This window comes from Dryobates pubescens, chromosome 23, assembly GCF_014839835.1.
Source record: "Dryobates pubescens isolate bDryPub1 chromosome 23, bDryPub1.pri, whole genome shotgun sequence".
In the NCBI taxonomy this organism is placed as follows: Eukaryota; Metazoa; Chordata; class Aves; order Piciformes; family Picidae; genus Dryobates; species Dryobates pubescens.
In genome coordinates this window covers 11,264,485-11,282,265 of record NC_071634.1, presented here as the reverse complement: position 1 = coordinate 11,282,265, position 17,781 = coordinate 11,264,485, and the positions used below count along the sequence as shown (strand labels likewise).

The 17,781-nt window shown below is 48.4% G+C and overlaps 1 protein-coding gene across 1 annotated transcript; it reads left to right on the top strand.

Annotated features, from left to right (window-relative positions):
• The first annotated feature begins 14,738 nt into the window (after positions 1-14,738).
• MSX1 (msh homeobox 1) lies at positions 14,739-17,218 on the top strand. Its single transcript, XM_009904231.2, has 2 exons — positions 14,739-15,269; positions 16,731-17,218. Exons 1-2 carry the CDS (start codon positions 14,828-14,830, stop codon positions 17,159-17,161), a joined length of 873 nt encoding a protein of 290 aa, XP_009902533.2. The 5' UTR covers positions 14,739-14,827; the 3' UTR covers positions 17,162-17,218.
• The last annotated feature ends 563 nt before the right edge of the window (positions 17,219-17,781 follow it).

Genomic DNA, 17,781 nt, shown 5'->3' with positions numbered 1-17,781 from the left:
TGAAAAAGTCTTTCAGACAGCAGCTAAATCTACTCAGAGGGCTGTTCCTGTATATGCAGTTCCTTCCAGTTCAGTTTTCTTATGCAAAATAAATCTACACAACCTGCATTTCCCTTCTCCTTCCCCACAAAAGCAAATCTACAGCACATCTATATTAACCTCTACCTTTTCTTTCCAAAGAAAATCCTGTCACAAACTCTTTTTGTGGCTGTGTCTTCCCTTCATTCCCTCGAACCCCAATTTTCTCCACACCCTTCACTCCTCCTTCTAGCCACCCTGCTTCTCTGTTCAAACAGGGTGTTTGGGAGAGCAGAAGAACAGAAAACCTCAAGGCTTGGAAACCTGGAATAACTTACCCATCTAAGCTGATTCTAAAGGGCCACATCTTCATTCAGTTTAAAACAAGATAATTCTGCTGACACAGTAAATTTAACATTCATTTAGAAGTATTCATATCACAGCTGAAACTGGCTCACACCTAAAATGTGGACTGCATGTGTGTGTGAGAGAGAGAAAACCAAGATCTAGAGCAATGGTTTTGGTCTTTCTCTCTGAAATATATGAAAGACTAACATTGCCTGCATGGAACACTGGGTTTAAGTTCTGTCTGAAAAAGCCACCAACCATTTTACTGCACAGAAATCTGACCCCCCAAAATAATTGTATGTCTTGTGGAGGGACATTACATCAAATCAGAACAGAAAGTTCCAGACCCAATATAGCTTTGATTCACCTATAAAGCAAGTCTTGGTGCATGCTGACTGATAATGTTATGACTGACACCTACAAGAGATCAGCTGCTGGGCATAGTTCGTTCCATTGACTATTTAATTACTGGCTATCACACATTAATTACAATTGCCTATGTAGCTAGCTTTGTTGTATTTTGTGGAGAGAAGAAACAACAGAAGGAGTGACACTGCAGACCTAAAAGCACTTAGCCAGCGATGATACAGGAATGTGTGAAATAATTCGACTCATGTATTCCAAAACTTTGCATTTTCACCCCTATTTGCCTCTTTTGAGTTGCTAAAAATCCTTGAGTCCCTCTCCTTCTTTCCTAGGATTACAGCACGAAACACTCAGCATTTTGCAAGACAGCACCCATGTTGGAAAAGGTTCTACCCATTGACTCCATCCCCACCCCATACCCCCCACCCTCAAATTTATACAGATCAAAGCCGATGAAAGAGCAGCAGTGGTAGTTCCACTGCTTGGTTAGGCACTCTGATCTGCTGAAATCTAGATGTGGAGCAAAGGAATCTTAAAAAAAAAAAAAAAGATCTCAAAGAGTGGTTCTCAGGCAGCTCTTTTGTGTGAGGATCATATACTTGACACCATGCCTTATGTGGAATGCACATCAAATCACCTGGAGACTCCACATCAATGGTAGTTATGTGCATGCATGTACCACAAAGAGAATAGACCATTAAACCAGTTGGGTGCATGAGACAAAATAAAAAGAAGCCTAAAGAGTGTAAATCTAGAGGGGTACATCGACTTCTTATTTTGATTTAACACTCTGCCCCGCCGTACGCCTTGGCGGTGGGGTTTAGTGTTTTCATGGATAGATTTTAGAAGTGACTTTTCACAGTGCAACCAGTGCTTGATTTTATAAGGTTGTGTCCTTAATCTAACACATCTGTGTTATCTGATCCAAGGCTGCCCATAGGATAGAGGGCCAGATTCTTAGCTCCCATGCGCTCGTCTCGTGGACTTCAAGGGGGTTACACTAACTGCTACAAGTCAATGACTTGTTCTTATTTGTTGTTGAACTCTTAAGTGCTACCATATTTTTTTCTTTAAATGCTACTGAAGCCCATACCAACAACCATTCAGATAAAGAGATTTCCTCCATGCTGAGCCGATTTTGCTCCAGGCTGGTATTCGCTACTTTCAGCAAGGTTTTGCTGTCACAGTGAACAGGACCAAAACAAGGCCCTTGCAGGAGTCAGCAGAGTTCAGTATTTGGAAAATTGATTTTTGTACCTCAGAACTGAGTCCCAGTGTAAGGACCATTTGCTTCTTTCAGTCTAGGAATGGCTGGGATGTTACAATAGAAAATTAAACTAAACAAAAAAGATGAAGTGGATAAGCTCCGAGCTTACTTTCCACTACACACACCACAGTGGAAGGCATTGTCTTTCCCCTGATCTTACCTGTACCTTCAGAGATTTGAATAAGCCCAGTGGACCTCTCTACTACACTGAATAAAACCTCAGTAAAGCCAAGCATGTGCTCATGGGCTCCTGCCGCCCTTCCACCAACTGCTACTAGTCTGCTCCTTGATTTTTGCTCATCCTGCTGCCAGGCTTCCCACTTGTTGTGGCAGACCATCTTAAACATATTTCTGACCACATCAAGGAGATAAATTTAACAGGATTTTTCCCATGGCATTGGGAACCATGGTCTGCTATTGCTGAGCACAGATATCCTCTCCCTTCCAGGAGTCATCCCTTTTCCTCCTGATCCTTCCTTCTCAGATTGCTTTCTAAGATGCAAAGAAATGAGGACAACAGGGAAGGGCAACCAATTTCAGATATCATGCACCAAACCTCAGCTTTGTTTCCACACCACACATTTGCTCTGGCCCCAAGAGATGGCAGCCTGTGTGTTTGCAGCATAGGGCGATGCCTCTCTGCCCAATTGGAACCAAACAAGCAGAAAGGAAGGCTCTAGGGACAAAGCAAGGACATGGAGCTCTGCTGCCATGTACAGCAGTACACACCTTCTAACAAGTTGCTGGTCTCAAATGCTGGGAGAATAAAAGCTGAAAGAAGATATGAGAAAGTGGATAATATGTGCATCTTATGTTGTGTAGATTTTAATCAGAATCTCTGGAATTACAACCAATTTAACAGTTGTCATCAACCCAGCTGGCATGTAGGCTAAGCACACAAATTGCATAGACACATTCAAAGGACAAAAAGTGATGGAGAACTCAGTATGGGGTGTAAAGTAGAGTGTAATAGATTTGCTGTTGACATTAGCTCGAAGATCAGCAAAGAAAAAGTTCTTTCATATATCTGCAAGCTATGGTGCATTCTGTGATTTTCTTTAGACATGAATGTGGAGCAAAAGTGACTCCATATCCAAATGTGGCAAACAATTGCCTCAGGATGCTTCCCTTCAACGCTGGTGTCAAGAGAAAGGTCCATCACAGAGAACTGGCTCACCTCTTCACCTCTCAAGCCCTATGGAGGATACAGGAAACCCTGCCAGCCTTGAGTAAACCATGAGAACACCTACATAATTCATAAGTGCAGTCTGTGTTCCTAGGAGGTTGTCCTTGTTTTGGTGGGTAGGAAACCTGCTCAGTGATAGACTTGAAGTTTACAGATGCTGAGACATGGAGAGTATAAGCATGGGGTAGCAGCAGGCTCAAGAAGCAGCACTGTAACCCATCCAAGTGAAATTCACAGTGTAAGAACAAACCCAGGTCTCATGTCTGTACTTTAAGATACAATGATGTTGGAGTGAGTGTCATCAGGACCTTCAAAGATTGGTCTAGAGACTGAGCACAAGGGCAGACATCTGGAGAAACAGCTCCAGGTAATCACATGTACTAAAAGGAAACATGAGAGAGAGTTTCATCTCTTTACAGGAGGAAAGATCATGCACCACTTAATTTAGTGGGGACAGTCACAGGGAACAACAGCCAGAAGCTGATAGAGAGTTACACTGGAACTAAAACAGGATTCTTACTGCATGGGTAATTAACTACAAAAACAATCTCTGAACTTCAGTGGTGACTTCTTAATGTTTTAGTACTTCCAGCTTAAGAACAGCTACCTTTTTGGAAGTTATCTCTTATCCAAGCACACCCTGTTTTGAACTCAATACTGTTGTAACTGGATGAAGTGAAATGGCCTCTAATGTAGAGAGGAAGTCATATTAAGAAATCTGATGTTTCCATCGATCCGTAGGCATTATAAACGAACCCAGAAACTTCTCAGGGTGATGATAGATGTGGAGACTGCAACTCACAGAGTGAAAGCCTCCATTTCGAGCAATGCAACCAGAATACTGTGATGAAGCCTGACCATTGCACAGTTTCACTGCCTTCTGCAAGATAGCATCGTCTGCAAGCTGGTCTCTTATATGCAAATTAAGAACAGCCCTTGGGCCCTGGCGTTTTGCCAGCTCAACCCTCCCTCAAGCAAAGCTGGGCTCTGGGTTGGAATAAGTGCTTGGCTCCATATGGTGAGAGTGGTGAGTGCTCTTAGCTCTTTGGATCCTACTGATCTGAGCAGGAACTCAGAGCACTCTGTGTTTAAGGATTGTACCCTGCAGGAGAGTGAGTTTTTATTTTGTTTTGTATTTTATGCTTCAATAATTGAGTAGTTTCACCAGATCCCATAAAGATAGCTGGATAAATATCATTACAAGCTCATCTTAAAACAACACACTGCCCTTACGGTGCTGAGCTGGGGAATGCAACCCAGCTGGTTCCTACCTCCTCCTGCCTGAGGAAGCCTCTGGCTGACTCTGCTATTAGTATCCCTGCCTCTCTGGTCTGCTTCAACACTTTCACCAGTTTCTCTCTCTCTGCAAGTGATTAATTTTTCTCAGCCCTGCAAACTGATGGCACTAACTAAAAGACTGGTCACTCCAGATGTTTGCACATCAGTTCCATTTGGACATAGTTTAATTGGAGGAATCACACAGAAGCTGCATGGAAGCCCCAGTCAGCGCTCCACACGAGTCTCCCAAAGCATGACATAAACAAATCACACTAGATCAACAGAAAAGGGGGAAATCTCTTCTATCAAACAAAACAATTAAGCAGAATTTTAATTCAGGAAAACTATGCAGATTTTATTGCATCTTTACAATTGAAGTTGAAAAAGGATAAAAAGAAGGAAATGAGTAGAAACTATGAACTTTCCAATGCTGTGTCTGTTTATTGTACTTCATTTGATCTTCCTTGTGTCTTACCACTTCTATGTGTACTTTAGCACAAAATTCATTTTGTCAAGTCACTAAAGTTCTTGCAGATTCTTAGAAAGAGACAGCACAAGAATGCTTAAAAAGTCCCCAAGGCCTGTTTTATATACTCTGTTCTAAGGGTTGCTGTGGACTCCAAATGAGACCTACACCATGAAATTATCAGAAAGTTCAAAAAGACCTTTACAGGCACCCAGGAACCAGCTGGGAAAAGGGAAAAGGGGAGAGGGGAAAGGGGAAAAAGGGGAGAAGGGAGAAGGGAGAAGGGTGAAAGGGGAAGGGAGAAAGGAAGGGGAAGGGCAAGGGCAAGGGCAAGGGCAAGGAGAAAGGGAAAGGAGAAACAGCAGCACTGTCCAGGGGCAAGTTCTGAGTTTGAGCAAGGAAGTGGCATACAGAAAGTCTGGACTGGGAAAGGGATTTCTGTAGGGCTGGGAGGGTACTAGCTTGGCAGCAGGGTCAATCCAAGGGGGCAAAGCTGGAAGGGGATGCTGCTGTGAGATACTTGGCCACAGGTGCAATTCATGGCCAACTGGCCAAGAGCTCAGATGCAGAGGACACTTCACCCCCTCACCCCTTCCCCCTCACCCGGCTGGGAACAGGCTGGGGGCAGCCACCATCACCCAGCTCAGGGCTTTCAAGGGGAAAACACTTTTTGAACTTCTCCGAGTAAGATTACAGAAAAGTCTCACGGTGCCTGTTTAAACAAGTGTGTCTGAACAGGAAAATCAAACAGACAGGGAGCGACTTCAGTTTCTCCACTTATATGATGTTTGAAATGATAAGCAAGGATCTATTTTCATGTAATTGGGCTGTGTCAAGGTACCAGTCGTTTGATCAGATAGGAGCTCCCTATGTAGTCTCACATCAGAGGGCTAGTAAACTACAAATTAAGGCAGCCTTTAGATTTTGTCTGCAAAGTAGCCAAAGAAATTGAATTTTATCCCTAAAGGTCATAATGCAGAGTGGAGGGGAATACACAAAAAAGGGTAGAATAATGTACCAGGATAACTAGGTTGGGAAGGGTAAGGGGGCAAAATTTTTGGGAAGGGCTCAATCACTCATGAAAACCCATAAATGCTAGAAAGTTGCCACTTGGCATCTCTGGATCTTACAGGGAGCTTAAGGAGCCCACATTTTGATCACCCCAGCAGAGGTCTTCGGGAAGGGCTAGTGGGGCAAGGGAAATGTACTGTGCTGTGACTCCATTTTGGTGTGCTTTTGTTCCCTTTCTTTGTAATGTTTCATTTTATTTGGTGTTTGCTCTTGCAACAATACCTTGGAGAGGACGAGACATCCTAAGAGGCCTTGCCCAGGCTGGTGGAGTGAGGGCCAGAGAGCTCTGCTGAATCCCTTCCATCCTACCTCATTTGCTCTGGCATCCTGGGACTGGGGACAGGCAGCCTCTCCTTCCACTTGCTACCCTGTCCCCTCACTTCCCCTCAGCTGGCCTCTCGCTGCCCTCAAAATGTGGTGAAGCTCCCCTGACCACCCATCAGCCCCAGGGGAGGGCTCTCAAAGGTCTGAGGAGTGCAAACTCCCTTTCCTATACATAGCTGCTGCCTAAGCTGATCCCTCTTACAGCCCCAAGTCTGGTCCCTCCAGTCTTGTGCTCCAGACAGATTCTCAGGCTCCAAACAAAAAGGCCAAGGGGACTCCAGGAGAGCTGGCTGGCTCCCAGCCAGCCCTGCTGAAAGGGGTGCAGATTTATTCCTAAGAGCAAAGTTTCCAGAGACTTTCCAAGATGCTCATCATGTTCCTTTCTCCTTTTATTTTTTTTCTCCTCCTTCCCTCCATTCCCTTATTTTTCAGAATCTCAGCTGGAACAGAGGTGGTCCCTGTCACAAATGCGAACTTATTTCTCCCTTCCCTTGTCAGCTCCATGTACAGCCTATGGCATTTCTTTTTCTCTCCCTGGTTTTATACATTACCAGTATTTAGCTGGTGGTGTCAGCAAGTAAGGAGGGCCTGAGCTTCCCTGCAAGGCTGCTGCATGTCATTTTTCCCTGTTAATAGATACTATTGGGTGAAGCAGGTGGTGATTTCCTCCCAGCTCCAGTGACCATGAGTCAGGATGTGAAGTGGGGGTGTGCATGTTTGTGTGCACAAATATCACCTACTGCCAGTGCAGCAGCACTAGTAACTAGTGGAGAGTGGTCTCTCATGGAAGACAGCAGTGTAGAAGAGGTGAAATGACTTGCAAAAGACCTCCACCAAACCTAATGGAGATGTGTGTGCTGAATGCATCCCTGCTCTTCCTGCTGCCAGAGCTTCCTCTTTGTGTCTCTGTTATTAGCTCCCCAGTTGTCAGGAAAATTTTGCAGAAAAAGAAAGAAGTGGAAACACATTGTTTCTATCCCTTAGACTGTCTCAGAAGAAAAAAAAAAAATCAAACTGACCCAAATCCATCCTGGGTCTAATAGGACTGTTGACAGCAGGGGACAGACCGAATCTGATGCCACCCCAAACCAGAACAGTTCAGAATCAACAGCAGGATCACATCTTGCTCCACAATGTGGTCCTCACTGCTGATGCAGGAGGAGGTAGGCAGGCATCAGCCTGTGCTCCTGGTCTGGATGCCCCACAGCCACCTATGGCCCTTTATGGGTCAGCCTGGGCTTGCCCCTGCAAGGGATGCTCATCCCAAAAAGACACGTTGTACCTTCAAGCCGTGGACTGTATGAAGTCTAATGCAGTTTGAAAGGCTGAAATAAGTTCTGGTTTGAGTGTCAGAAAAAAACAAACCAAAAACAAACCCAGGTGTTGACAAGCAAAGTGACCCAACACCAGTAGAAAGCCCACACTTGCTACATAAATAATGTCAAAACCACACATGCAGGGAATAACACGAATGCAGAGCAAGTCAGACCGATGTCTAGAAACGTTATCTCTTCTGTTCAAAAGCTAATCAGCACAGCAGTGAGCGAGCCAGGAACATTTTAGATTATGTCTGTGCTTGAGGTTGATGGAAAATCTGAGAGGAATATAAGCTTTCTAAAAGACAACTTCAGTTCCCCTACAAAATATTTAGGACCTTTCCCCCTACCCCCCACCCCCCACACACACACTCTGGCAGTTAAATTTTTTTGGTTACATTGATTTATTAGAGTGATGTAACTCCCAGTATCATATCTAGCCATCGCCTGCCACTCAGCAAAAGGATGTGGTGAGATCACATCACCAAAATAATAAGGTGCTGGAGCTTCCCAGCAGGAGGTTACTTATCATCAGGGCAGTTTCAAATACTTACGGATGGCTTTTATAGTTGCAGGAGTGTAATGTTGTTCTGTGTTTCCATAGACAGAGTCTGGAAGATACCTGATGCCAGTTACTCTTCTGTTCCTCTGTAGTCTCCTTTGCATAAGGAAATTAAAATCCTTCTATGTGTAAATGTGCATGAATATATATTTTTTTCTAAGTAGTAGACTTACTTTTGAACCATCTTAGCCAAAGAAGAAAATATTTATTTGTCCCAATCCTGTTCCTTGTGAGTTTAGGGAAATAACTTTGAGTTTTGGGGTCTGCAGACACAAATTAAAGGTGGAGGGAGGCAGTCTTGCAATGGGAAGCTGTGTGATACCAACAGAAAAGTCCAAAAAGAAGTGCTGAGAAGAGAAGCCTTGTCAAAGTTCAACTCCAGTGCCTACAAGCTGAGCTGCTGTCTGCTAGCAGGGCCACAGCTCCCAGCCCTTGTCCAGCTGTGCAGCTGAAGGCAGCAGCTGGTAGAGGAGAAACTCTTCTGCACAGGCACAGCCATGCTCTCCCTTGATTTTTCCTTCTACAAACTCTTAATTTTTATTCAGGAGCTGATTATTATCTAGCTGAAATGTATTTCCTTCTGAAAAGTGGGTTTGATTTGTGCTTGCATTTTCCTTCTCTGTTGGAAACAGAGTTGGATTGGAACTTTGGCAGTTCACAGAGGTTTTTAGAAATGTGGTGACATGCGTTTCTGTTAGCCTATGTGTTTTCTTACTGTCCTTTCCATCACATATTTTCCACCACTTTGGAGAGATGTGAGGAATAGCTTTTACACAATAGGCAGTGGGGGGATTACTCCAGTGCTCTTGCAAGTTTGGAGTATTTAATCTTCTTCAAAAGGAGAAGAAAAAAAAAAAAACAACCAAAAAACGGTGTCCTTGTGAGCAAATGATTAGAAGAAGACTGGGAATACAATAATTACCCCAAATGGAAACCCAGACCGCAGTCAAACAATACAGCTTTTGTAAACTGGCTCTGCCTGTAAAAAATCTAGGAAATCTCATAACCAGAGCTGGTGAAATCCTTTTCTTATGCAACAATATGTAAAATGCTCCTGAGAAATGAAGAGAAAACATGGAAACACTGTGAAATAGCATGATAATGAGCTTGCTCTGAGCATCAGAGATTGCCTTGGCGATACCAGCATGGATTCCTTCAACCACAAAATATTTTCTCATGTTAAAGAATTTGAGACAAATTACATTTTGTAACATTTTGCCAATAAACAAGCACGTGAAGACAAATAAACCAGGAGTTGCTATAATCTACCTTGATCGTTATGGAATTCAAAAAGGACCAGAGGAACTAGGAACGAGATAGTGTGGCTTGGAATAAACGTCCTTTATGAGAGCAGAGAGAAGATCATTTATAACCTTCATATTTTATAGTTTTGCCCCTAGGAAAGAAAAGACCAGCAGAGCCTCGACTATCATTTACTCATAATGATCGCATTCAATCTAGTGATTCACAGTGAATCATATAATAAGGTTTCCATTTTGCACTTGGGGAGAAGAAGGAGGGGTGGTTAAACTTTGTTTAGTTCTCATTCATGCCGCCGGCCCCCTGTTTCCCTTGAACTGTCCAGTTCAAATGACTAACTCATGGGGCTATGCTTTTTTGGTGATTTTTTTCCCCCCCCTTTTTTCTCTTCATTTCTGCCCCCGTTCAGTTACCCCTCCAGCAATCAAAATCCCTGCTAGGAAAACTTAGAGGTTTATGGTACAGACACTCATTTTCTCAAGGCAGCGTTATATCCGAGCACGGCTCTATATTCACGGCCTCTCGGAGCCGCGGATCTGACGGGCACCCTTGACCAAACTGGTCCCGGATGGCCCCAGATCCGCGGAGCGCCCGACCCAGTGCAACTCCGCGGCACGGCCCGGAGAAGCAGGAGCCACAGCCCTGAACGGCGTCTTGCTGCTGCACCGGGAAAGGGCGGAAAGTTGCTTTTCGGCATTTTGGCCTAAACGCAGCCCCACGGCCGCTAGGCACGGGGGGACAGTCCACCCTGCGCGTTGGGGTCAGGACGAGGGTATTTCGGCACCCGAGACCCCCCTGCCCTCCACACAGGGCAGGCACAGAACCAGAACCCCCGCCTCGTTCGGGGTGCAGCCGGCTGTCGATGTTCTCCTTGCTGTCGGATCATTCGCATCTGTAAGATCCAGGCAGACACCGAGGCGAGGGCAGGGTGAAGCTTTCGGGATTGGGAGGAGAGTGGTGGGCTGCGCCGGGGCGGGGATCGGTAGTTGCCCGTGCTCCCCGCTAACCACTGCTCCTGCAAACTTTCGTGAGAAATCGTCTGAATCACCCCAATAAGGGAACGAAAGAAAAGGAACGACTCTAAGAGCACAAGCATCCCGGAGCGAGCGGTCGAGGAAAGACGGGTGGGTGCTGGCGGTCAGGGGCAGGGGTGATAGGTCGCTGATGCCGGCCCCAAATGTGCCTGGGGCAGCGGTGCTGCTCTCCGGCGGAGCCGGCACCTTTGCGAGAGCTTTAAAAAATACATGCAATTAAATAGGCGTGCTGTCACTGAAGGGAAAGCACTGCCTTAGCCATGGGGCTTTCACCAAGACAGCCAAGTTCCCTTATGGGCAGAGCAGAGAGTCTCGAAGTCTACTTGACATCTTGAAGCTTAAATAACCGTAAGGCATTGTTACTCCCTGGCAGCAAAGTGCCTCGTTACGCCTGATTGAGCTAATTGCTTTGAAATAGGATATATTATCTATAATTATAGAGATCTTGGAGGAGACGGCCAGCCTTTTCTTTCATCTTTTCCAAGTGCATCATAATGTTGCGATCAAATTAATTTGGGCCACTTGAAATAGTGCTTTCCTTTCAGCTCGGCTACTCCGACCCTCAAAGAGCCCGGGACGCCTCGGCGGCTGGAGTTTGGCCATCCAAATCATCACTCCTGGTAACCTCCCGAGGACAAACCCAGGTGCCTGAAGCCTTAAAAGTTGTTTAGGTTATGTTTAGTCTGGACAGAAAGGGAGAGGGAGAAAGAGAAGCGGGAGAGGGAAGAAAAAAATCTGAGGTCATCATCCCACTCAGCGAAGACGGAGCAGCGACGGGAGCAGGGAGCGTTGGGACCTGAAGGACTTGTAAAGCCTGCAGGACATTTTTAGTACTTGCGACAGATCTGGCTCTTTGCCCTTAGGTCTGAGTCGCTGAGAGCTGGAGCAAAACTGGCTGAAAAGCTCGCGGAGAGCGCGGAGGGAGCGCTCAGGCGGTGCGCGGCGCGGCAGAGCTGTCCCGGAGCCGCCAGCTCCCAAAAACCTCCTCATGTCCTGAGGGGCTGTCTGGTCTCCTAAGAGCTGTTGTCTCGAGGAAAAGACAATAGAAACAAGAGAAAAAAAAAAACCCAGCCCTCTCCTTTTTGACTTCTGCCTTTAAGTCAAAGATAACGTTTACAAAAGGTAGACAATGCCCTGAACTGGCTTAACGCTGCCTCCTGTCCTTCCTCGCCATTCCCCACGCACTCTTCCCAGCCCTTCTTTTATTCCCCCCCCCAACCCCCCCCCGAAATAAAATGCTATGGGTAATGGCTTTACCTAGCACATTCATTACATTGAAACGGGACTGTTTAGGATGCTAATTGCCCAATATTGTTATCTAGTGCAAGTGCCTTTAGGGAAGCGCCAAGGTTCCCAATAAAAACACTGGACTAGAACAAGCACCAATAAAGTCACCTATTCCACCCCCCCACACACACCCCTCCGCCCTTTCACTTCTCTTTCCCTTACAGAAAATAAGAGAGAAACACCTAAAAGCAAGTCAGCACATCGGAGTCTACTTAACATCCTAAAATCCAGGGGCGTTTCGGTCACCCAGAGCGCAGCAAGTAAGGCTATGAGAGTTTGGATACTAAAAGTTTCACTCTAAACAAAGAAATCGATCTCGGAGGAGATTTCGTTTTGGAAATTTGATTTCTCCATCTCTAGCTGGGAACCTGTAGATTTCATTAAGAAAGAAAGGGAGGAAAGAAAGGCTCAAGAAACGAAGGAAACTTCACTGGCTTCCCCTTTCCAGCCCAAGAGCTGCCAGCATGTGAATTAGAACCAAGTCCTCGCTATGGTACAGTGATTAAAATGCCACCGAGTATGACAGAAATGTAAACACAAAGCGCTCATTGCTGGGAGATAAATAAAGAGCTAATTATCTCATTCTGTCAGCTCTCGATGAGAGCGGGATCTCGCTCCCAGTGTGAGACGCGCACTCATCTCCTCAAACCTCAGCAACATTCCAATGTTCAAACCATTCTGCTAGAGAAAAGCGGAGGAAAAACAACCCAACCAACCCAACAGCTCAGCTTTTCCTCTAGTATTTCTATCAAGCCCTGAGATCGAAAGCAGTCGTGGGGCTGCATGGAGGTCTAACAAACACATCACATACACATCACGTTTCTTTTGGCTCCGCTGCGTTTGGGATCAAGGGAGAGGAAAAAAAAAAAAAAAAGAGATCCTACCTGTAGGATCGGGTGGAGGGGACATAGTGACACCGTGACACACGATGCATGGATATTTGTGAGTGCTTTCCTAGTCAGGGGTTGATGTGTATGTGTGTGTGGGTGAATCTTCGCGTCAAGCATCGGGGCTTTGGGAAAATGTCGTGTGATTGGTAGAGCAAACTAATTTTGTCAGGCTGAATGTGCCGATGTCCCAGGGCTAAGGCGCCTTGCTCCCTTGATGCGGGTTAACGTCCTCAATAGTCCCCCTCCAGCCGCAGCCTTTGATCAGACCGCTGCTGGCGCCTAAAAACAACATCACTTGTCTGCCTATTAGAGGCACTGACTAATCGTGACAGATTGTTTATTCTCGCAATTAGCAATGCAGCCGCTTCTCTGAGCACCCCCCCCTTCACATACACAACCCCCGCCCCAGCGCAGCCCGGCCACAGTAACCCCTCCCGGACCGATGGGGCTCGGAAGAGACTGCAGGCAGCGCGGGGAGCGGCACCGGCAGCGGCAGGGCGCGGAGCTGAGATGGTCTGGGATGGGATGGGCACCGCTGCTTCCGGCCTGCTAAGGGCACTAATCGGGAGGGGAACCGAATGTATTTGTGTGAGCTATACTTGGGCGCAAAGTGCATTTACCCCGATCTATAGGAGCGCGCGGGGCTAGCCTGCAAGTTGTTTTCTCGTAGAGGGATCGTATATGATGAGTACAGCATAACATATGTGATGTATATGTACGTGCAACATCCACAGTGAGGGTGTACACTCACGAGTGTGTGAGATACGTGTGTGTGTAGCTGTGTGCCGGACAATTCATTTCAATCAGCTCCTGTTGTTTATCAGTTAATAAAATGTCTATTATATCAACTCATTTCATAATCTCTGTGCTCCTAATCTACCATCTTTATTGGGTCCAGTTAAAAGGAAAGGGAATTCGCTGCCTCTCCCCGTTTAGATAATTGCCCTTAAATGACTGCAAGAGCCTCTTGTGTTCGGCGGAGATTAGAGCCCTGCAGCTATCAATAAACTTTTCTCAGCGAGCGGCCAATCACGTTATTAGAGAAGGCTCCGTTTTACTGCACATCCGTCCTGGGCGCAGGGATAAGGCATCGTAAAACGAATTTACAAAACAAAATAGCCAGGACTTTAATAGGTCCGGGGCTTAGATGTTCCCTTTTACGTGAATGAGCATTTCATTATCTGGAGACACGCACACATCCATGCCGTGAGACGTAGCACAATTGATGTCTCTATGTATCTAAGTGCAGATTTCCTCAGACACGTCGAACAGCACACCACAGGGCCGGCGTTCATTTAACAAAAAAAACCAACCCAACAACCCCCAAAAAACCCCACCAAAACCCGAAACAACCAAATAACAACAGAACAGTCCTAAAGTCACTTTTCGAACGCTCAGGGATAGGCTCCCTTTGTGAAGTCGCACTCGGGATAGCCCGGTATCTGCTGGTTTTGTAAGACGGGCACGGCTCCGGCGCGCTCTACCGCGCTTTGCAAACTGAACGTCCAGTTTTTTCCCGACATTAAGATTTTTTATTTTTTTTTCCACCGACTTTTGACCCTCTCTGTCCTCCAATACCATTGCCACGGCAGGACTGTCAGGAGCTGGGCTGTTTGGGGAGTGGGGATGCGGGAAACCCCACTCTGGGGAAGTCGGGGCTGAGGAAAGAAAGTCTGGGGGGAGCGCGGCTTGTGGGAGCGGAGCAGGGGATGGGTGAGGGATTCTGGGGGAGCAGGACTGTGGGGAGCCCGGGGCTGGGGGCAGCACGGCTGTGGGGAAAAGTGCTGGGAGTCGGGTTGGGGGAGCGCGGCTGGGGCAGCGGGGATGAAGGGAGCAGGGCCGGGGAGTGGGGCGGGGCGCCTCGACGGCAAGCCCAGTTTGGCCGCGCCCCCTCGGTGCAGCCTCCTCTGCCGCAACACAGCCAATAGGATGACACGGTCTCTGCACAGCAGCCAATGGCACGCTACCGTCCCGCCCCTCCGCGCACTGATTGGGCGGTGTCTTCTCCGCTCCGCTTTATTAGGCGGTGCCGCCCGCCGCGGGGCCTGAGCGCGCCGACGGCTGCCCGCGGCCACCGCACCGCCCCGGCCCCATGAGCTGTGGTGTCTGCTCCCGCCTGGCACTGCGGTGGCGACGACGACGGGACGTCTCTGCATGGCCCCGGCTGTGGATATGACCACCTCGTCCACCGGCATCCGCAGCGACGAGCTGCCTGCATCCGCCTTCAGCAAGCCCAGTGGCGGTCTCCCCGTCGCGGCTGCGATGGGCGGGGAGGAGGAGAGCGACAAGCCCAAGGTCTCCCCGTCCCTCCTGCCATTCAGCGTGGAGGCGCTCATGGCCGATCACAGGAAGCCGGGAGGCAGGGAGGGCCCCGAGGGTGCTGCCCCCCCCGGGGCGGCCACCCGCCCCAGTCTCAGCCCCCGCTTGGGCGCCCTGACGGCAGAGGCACCGGCCTCTCCGCTGCCCCTCGGCAGCCACTTCTCCGTCGCGGGGCTGGTCAAGCTGCCCGAAGACGCTCTGGTCAAGGCAGAAAGCCCCGAGAAGCAGGAGAGGAGCCCCTGGATGCAAAGCCCACGGTTCTCGCCTCCTCCTCCGAGTAAGTATTGTCCGGTAGTGGGCGGGCTGGGAGACTCCCCCGGACCGTCTGCGACCGTCGGCTTAGGGATTTCCTCTCACTTTCCCCTGGCTTGGCTCCCTTGGCACACTTTCCCCTGCCATTCGCATGCTGTGCCGAGCCACTTCTGCCTGTGCAGAATATTGACCCGGTTCAAGTGTGTGAAAGAGGCTGTGACTACGGAAGGACAGCGGCCACATCAGGGCGAGACCTTGTGCCAAACGGTTAATGGGGTGCAGGGGGGAAGGCAAAGCAGCCTGGCCTGCCTCTTAGGCTTAACCTGGGGCTCGAACTAGCCGCGCAAACCCTGACTTCAGCCTCAGCGGTGCTTTCACCGAAAGTGACTAAAATAATTCCATAAGGACCCACACAGACCCGGCTCCGGGCAAGGCGCCTTCAGGCTCTGCGGGCTCCAGCCGCACCAGCTGTTACCTTCAGTGTTGCGTCTCCTAAGTCCGAAGAGCCGCAGTTACTGACGTTTTCCTGCTTTACTATGAAGACATCTCAAATAATAAAAACAGCTCCGGGAGGGCTGAGATCAGAAGGGCCCTTTAATCCTCGTCAGTGGCTACGCTAAGCTCGGGCCCGGACAGCCCGAGCTTCCTGCCCTCGGCCACATCCCGCTCCCTCCCCGCCTGGGCTTCCGTGGGAAGGGACGAGCTTAGGCTGAGGCTCTCCGAAGCATTTGAGGGTGCTCTTAATAGAGCTGCGAACAGTTGCTGCCTGTCTTCCGCGGAGAAAAACAAGGCTTGTGTGGAGTATCATAGTGGTTTAATTTGTTTAAATTGCAAAGTAAAAGTTGTTGTTGCTAAGTAAACCCGTGGTAGAGTGAGGTTGAGAACCCTTAGAAATGTTAAACAAGAGGAGAGGAGCAGAGCGGTGAAAAGTGGTAGATAGAGGCTGAGTGTGAATTCAGAGCCCGTAATTAATTACATGCTTAATCCGTTTCCCAGGGGCCTAATGAAGAGAGTGTGAGGCTGAGCAGCCAGCCCGTTTTGTTTATTTTTTTTTTCCTTAATCCAATAAAAAAGGACAGTTTGGTGTGGGGTTTTTTCCTTTTCTTTTTTTTCTTCCTTCTGAGGATCACTCCCTCCACTTAAGTCTTCTCTGTATGAACTGGAAGCCATACAGGCAGAAGGTGTGTGGGTGTCTGACTCCTGCCCTTTGCCCATTTTTTTCCAGGGACTTGGAGAGGTTCTTGCTATGAAGCACTGCAAGTAACTTCGGTCCCGAGAGTCTTGAAAAACCCAATTCCTTAGTAAAACATCTGCTTTCTTTACTGGCATGGGGGACATCAATTTGAAGTGAGCCCTAGGCAGCCCTGGAGTTTTTGGGCCACTTCACTTTGAGCAGGACCATACTTTCTTCTTTCTCTGTGGGGCATGTGGGTTTGGGCACTGCTAACAGAGCTGTCTCTCTCCTTCTCCCCGTTCCTGGGCACAGGGCGGCTGAGCCCCCCAGCCTGCACCCTACGCAAGCATAAGACGAACAGGAAGCCACGGACACCCTTCACCACAGCTCAGCTGCTGGCCCTTGAGAGGAAGTTTCGGCAGAAGCAGTACCTGTCCATTGCCGAGCGTGCAGAGTTCTCCAGTTCTCTCAGTCTCACTGAGACGCAGGTGAAGATCTGGTTCCAGAACCGCCGTGCCAAGGCCAAGCGGCTCCAGGAGGCCGAGCTGGAGAAGCTGAAGATGGCAGCCAAGCCCATGATCCCGCCTGCTGCTTTCGGCATCTCCTTCCCATTGGGCGGCCCGGCTGTAGCTGGTGCCTCTCTGTACGGAGCTTCCAGCCCTTTCCAGCGGGCAGGGCTGCCTGTGGCTCCTGTAGGACTGTACACGGCACACGTGGGATACAGCATGTACCACCTCACATAGAGCTGAGCCCTGCCGAGCCCAGCCTGCCAGCTGTCCTCTTCCACTGGCTCCGCACACATTCCCTCCCTGCTCCTCGCTGTGGACTTCCCCACAGGGCCCATAGCAGAGACTTCTCCGGTCTGGCTCCGATTGGCATCTCTGCTTCCCTCTGTGATGCTGGTCCCTGACTCCAGCGCTGTTCCACTTTCCTCAGCAGTCCTGGGAACTGATCGGTTTCTTCAGCTGACCTGAGGCATCGCCCCAGCTCTTCCGTGTCACAAGGCGGTGGTGGGTCAGCCCTGCCCCACTTCCCCCGGTCCAGCTGGAAGCCTGGGGAGAGCCCTCCCCCTGCCACAAGGGAAGGAACTGTGGAAGAGAAAGGGGTGGAAGGGCTGGAAGACAGGACGTTTCTCTTGCTTTCTGCAAGGCGAGGTCAAGAGGCAGCAGCGTAGAGCAGCCTCTCCCGTCCCTCTGTAACAGCACCGTCTGTTACCTTGTGTTTGTTCTTCCACCAGCTCCTTTGGAAGGGGCTCTGTGTACTATGTAATATACTGTATATTTGAAATTTTATTATCATTTATATTATAGCTATATTTGTTAAATAAATTAATTTTAAGCTATTGTTTGCAGTTCATTTGTCT

Coding starts and splice junctions, on each gene's coding strand:
- MSX1 (XM_009904231.2), top strand. CDS start 14,828: ATGGCCCCGGCTGTGGATATGACCACCTCGTCCACCGGCATCCGCAGC. Junction 15,270..16,730: donor GTTCTCGCCTCCTCCTCCGA/GTAAGTATTGTC, acceptor TCCTGGGCACAG/GGCGGCTGAGCCCCCCAGCC.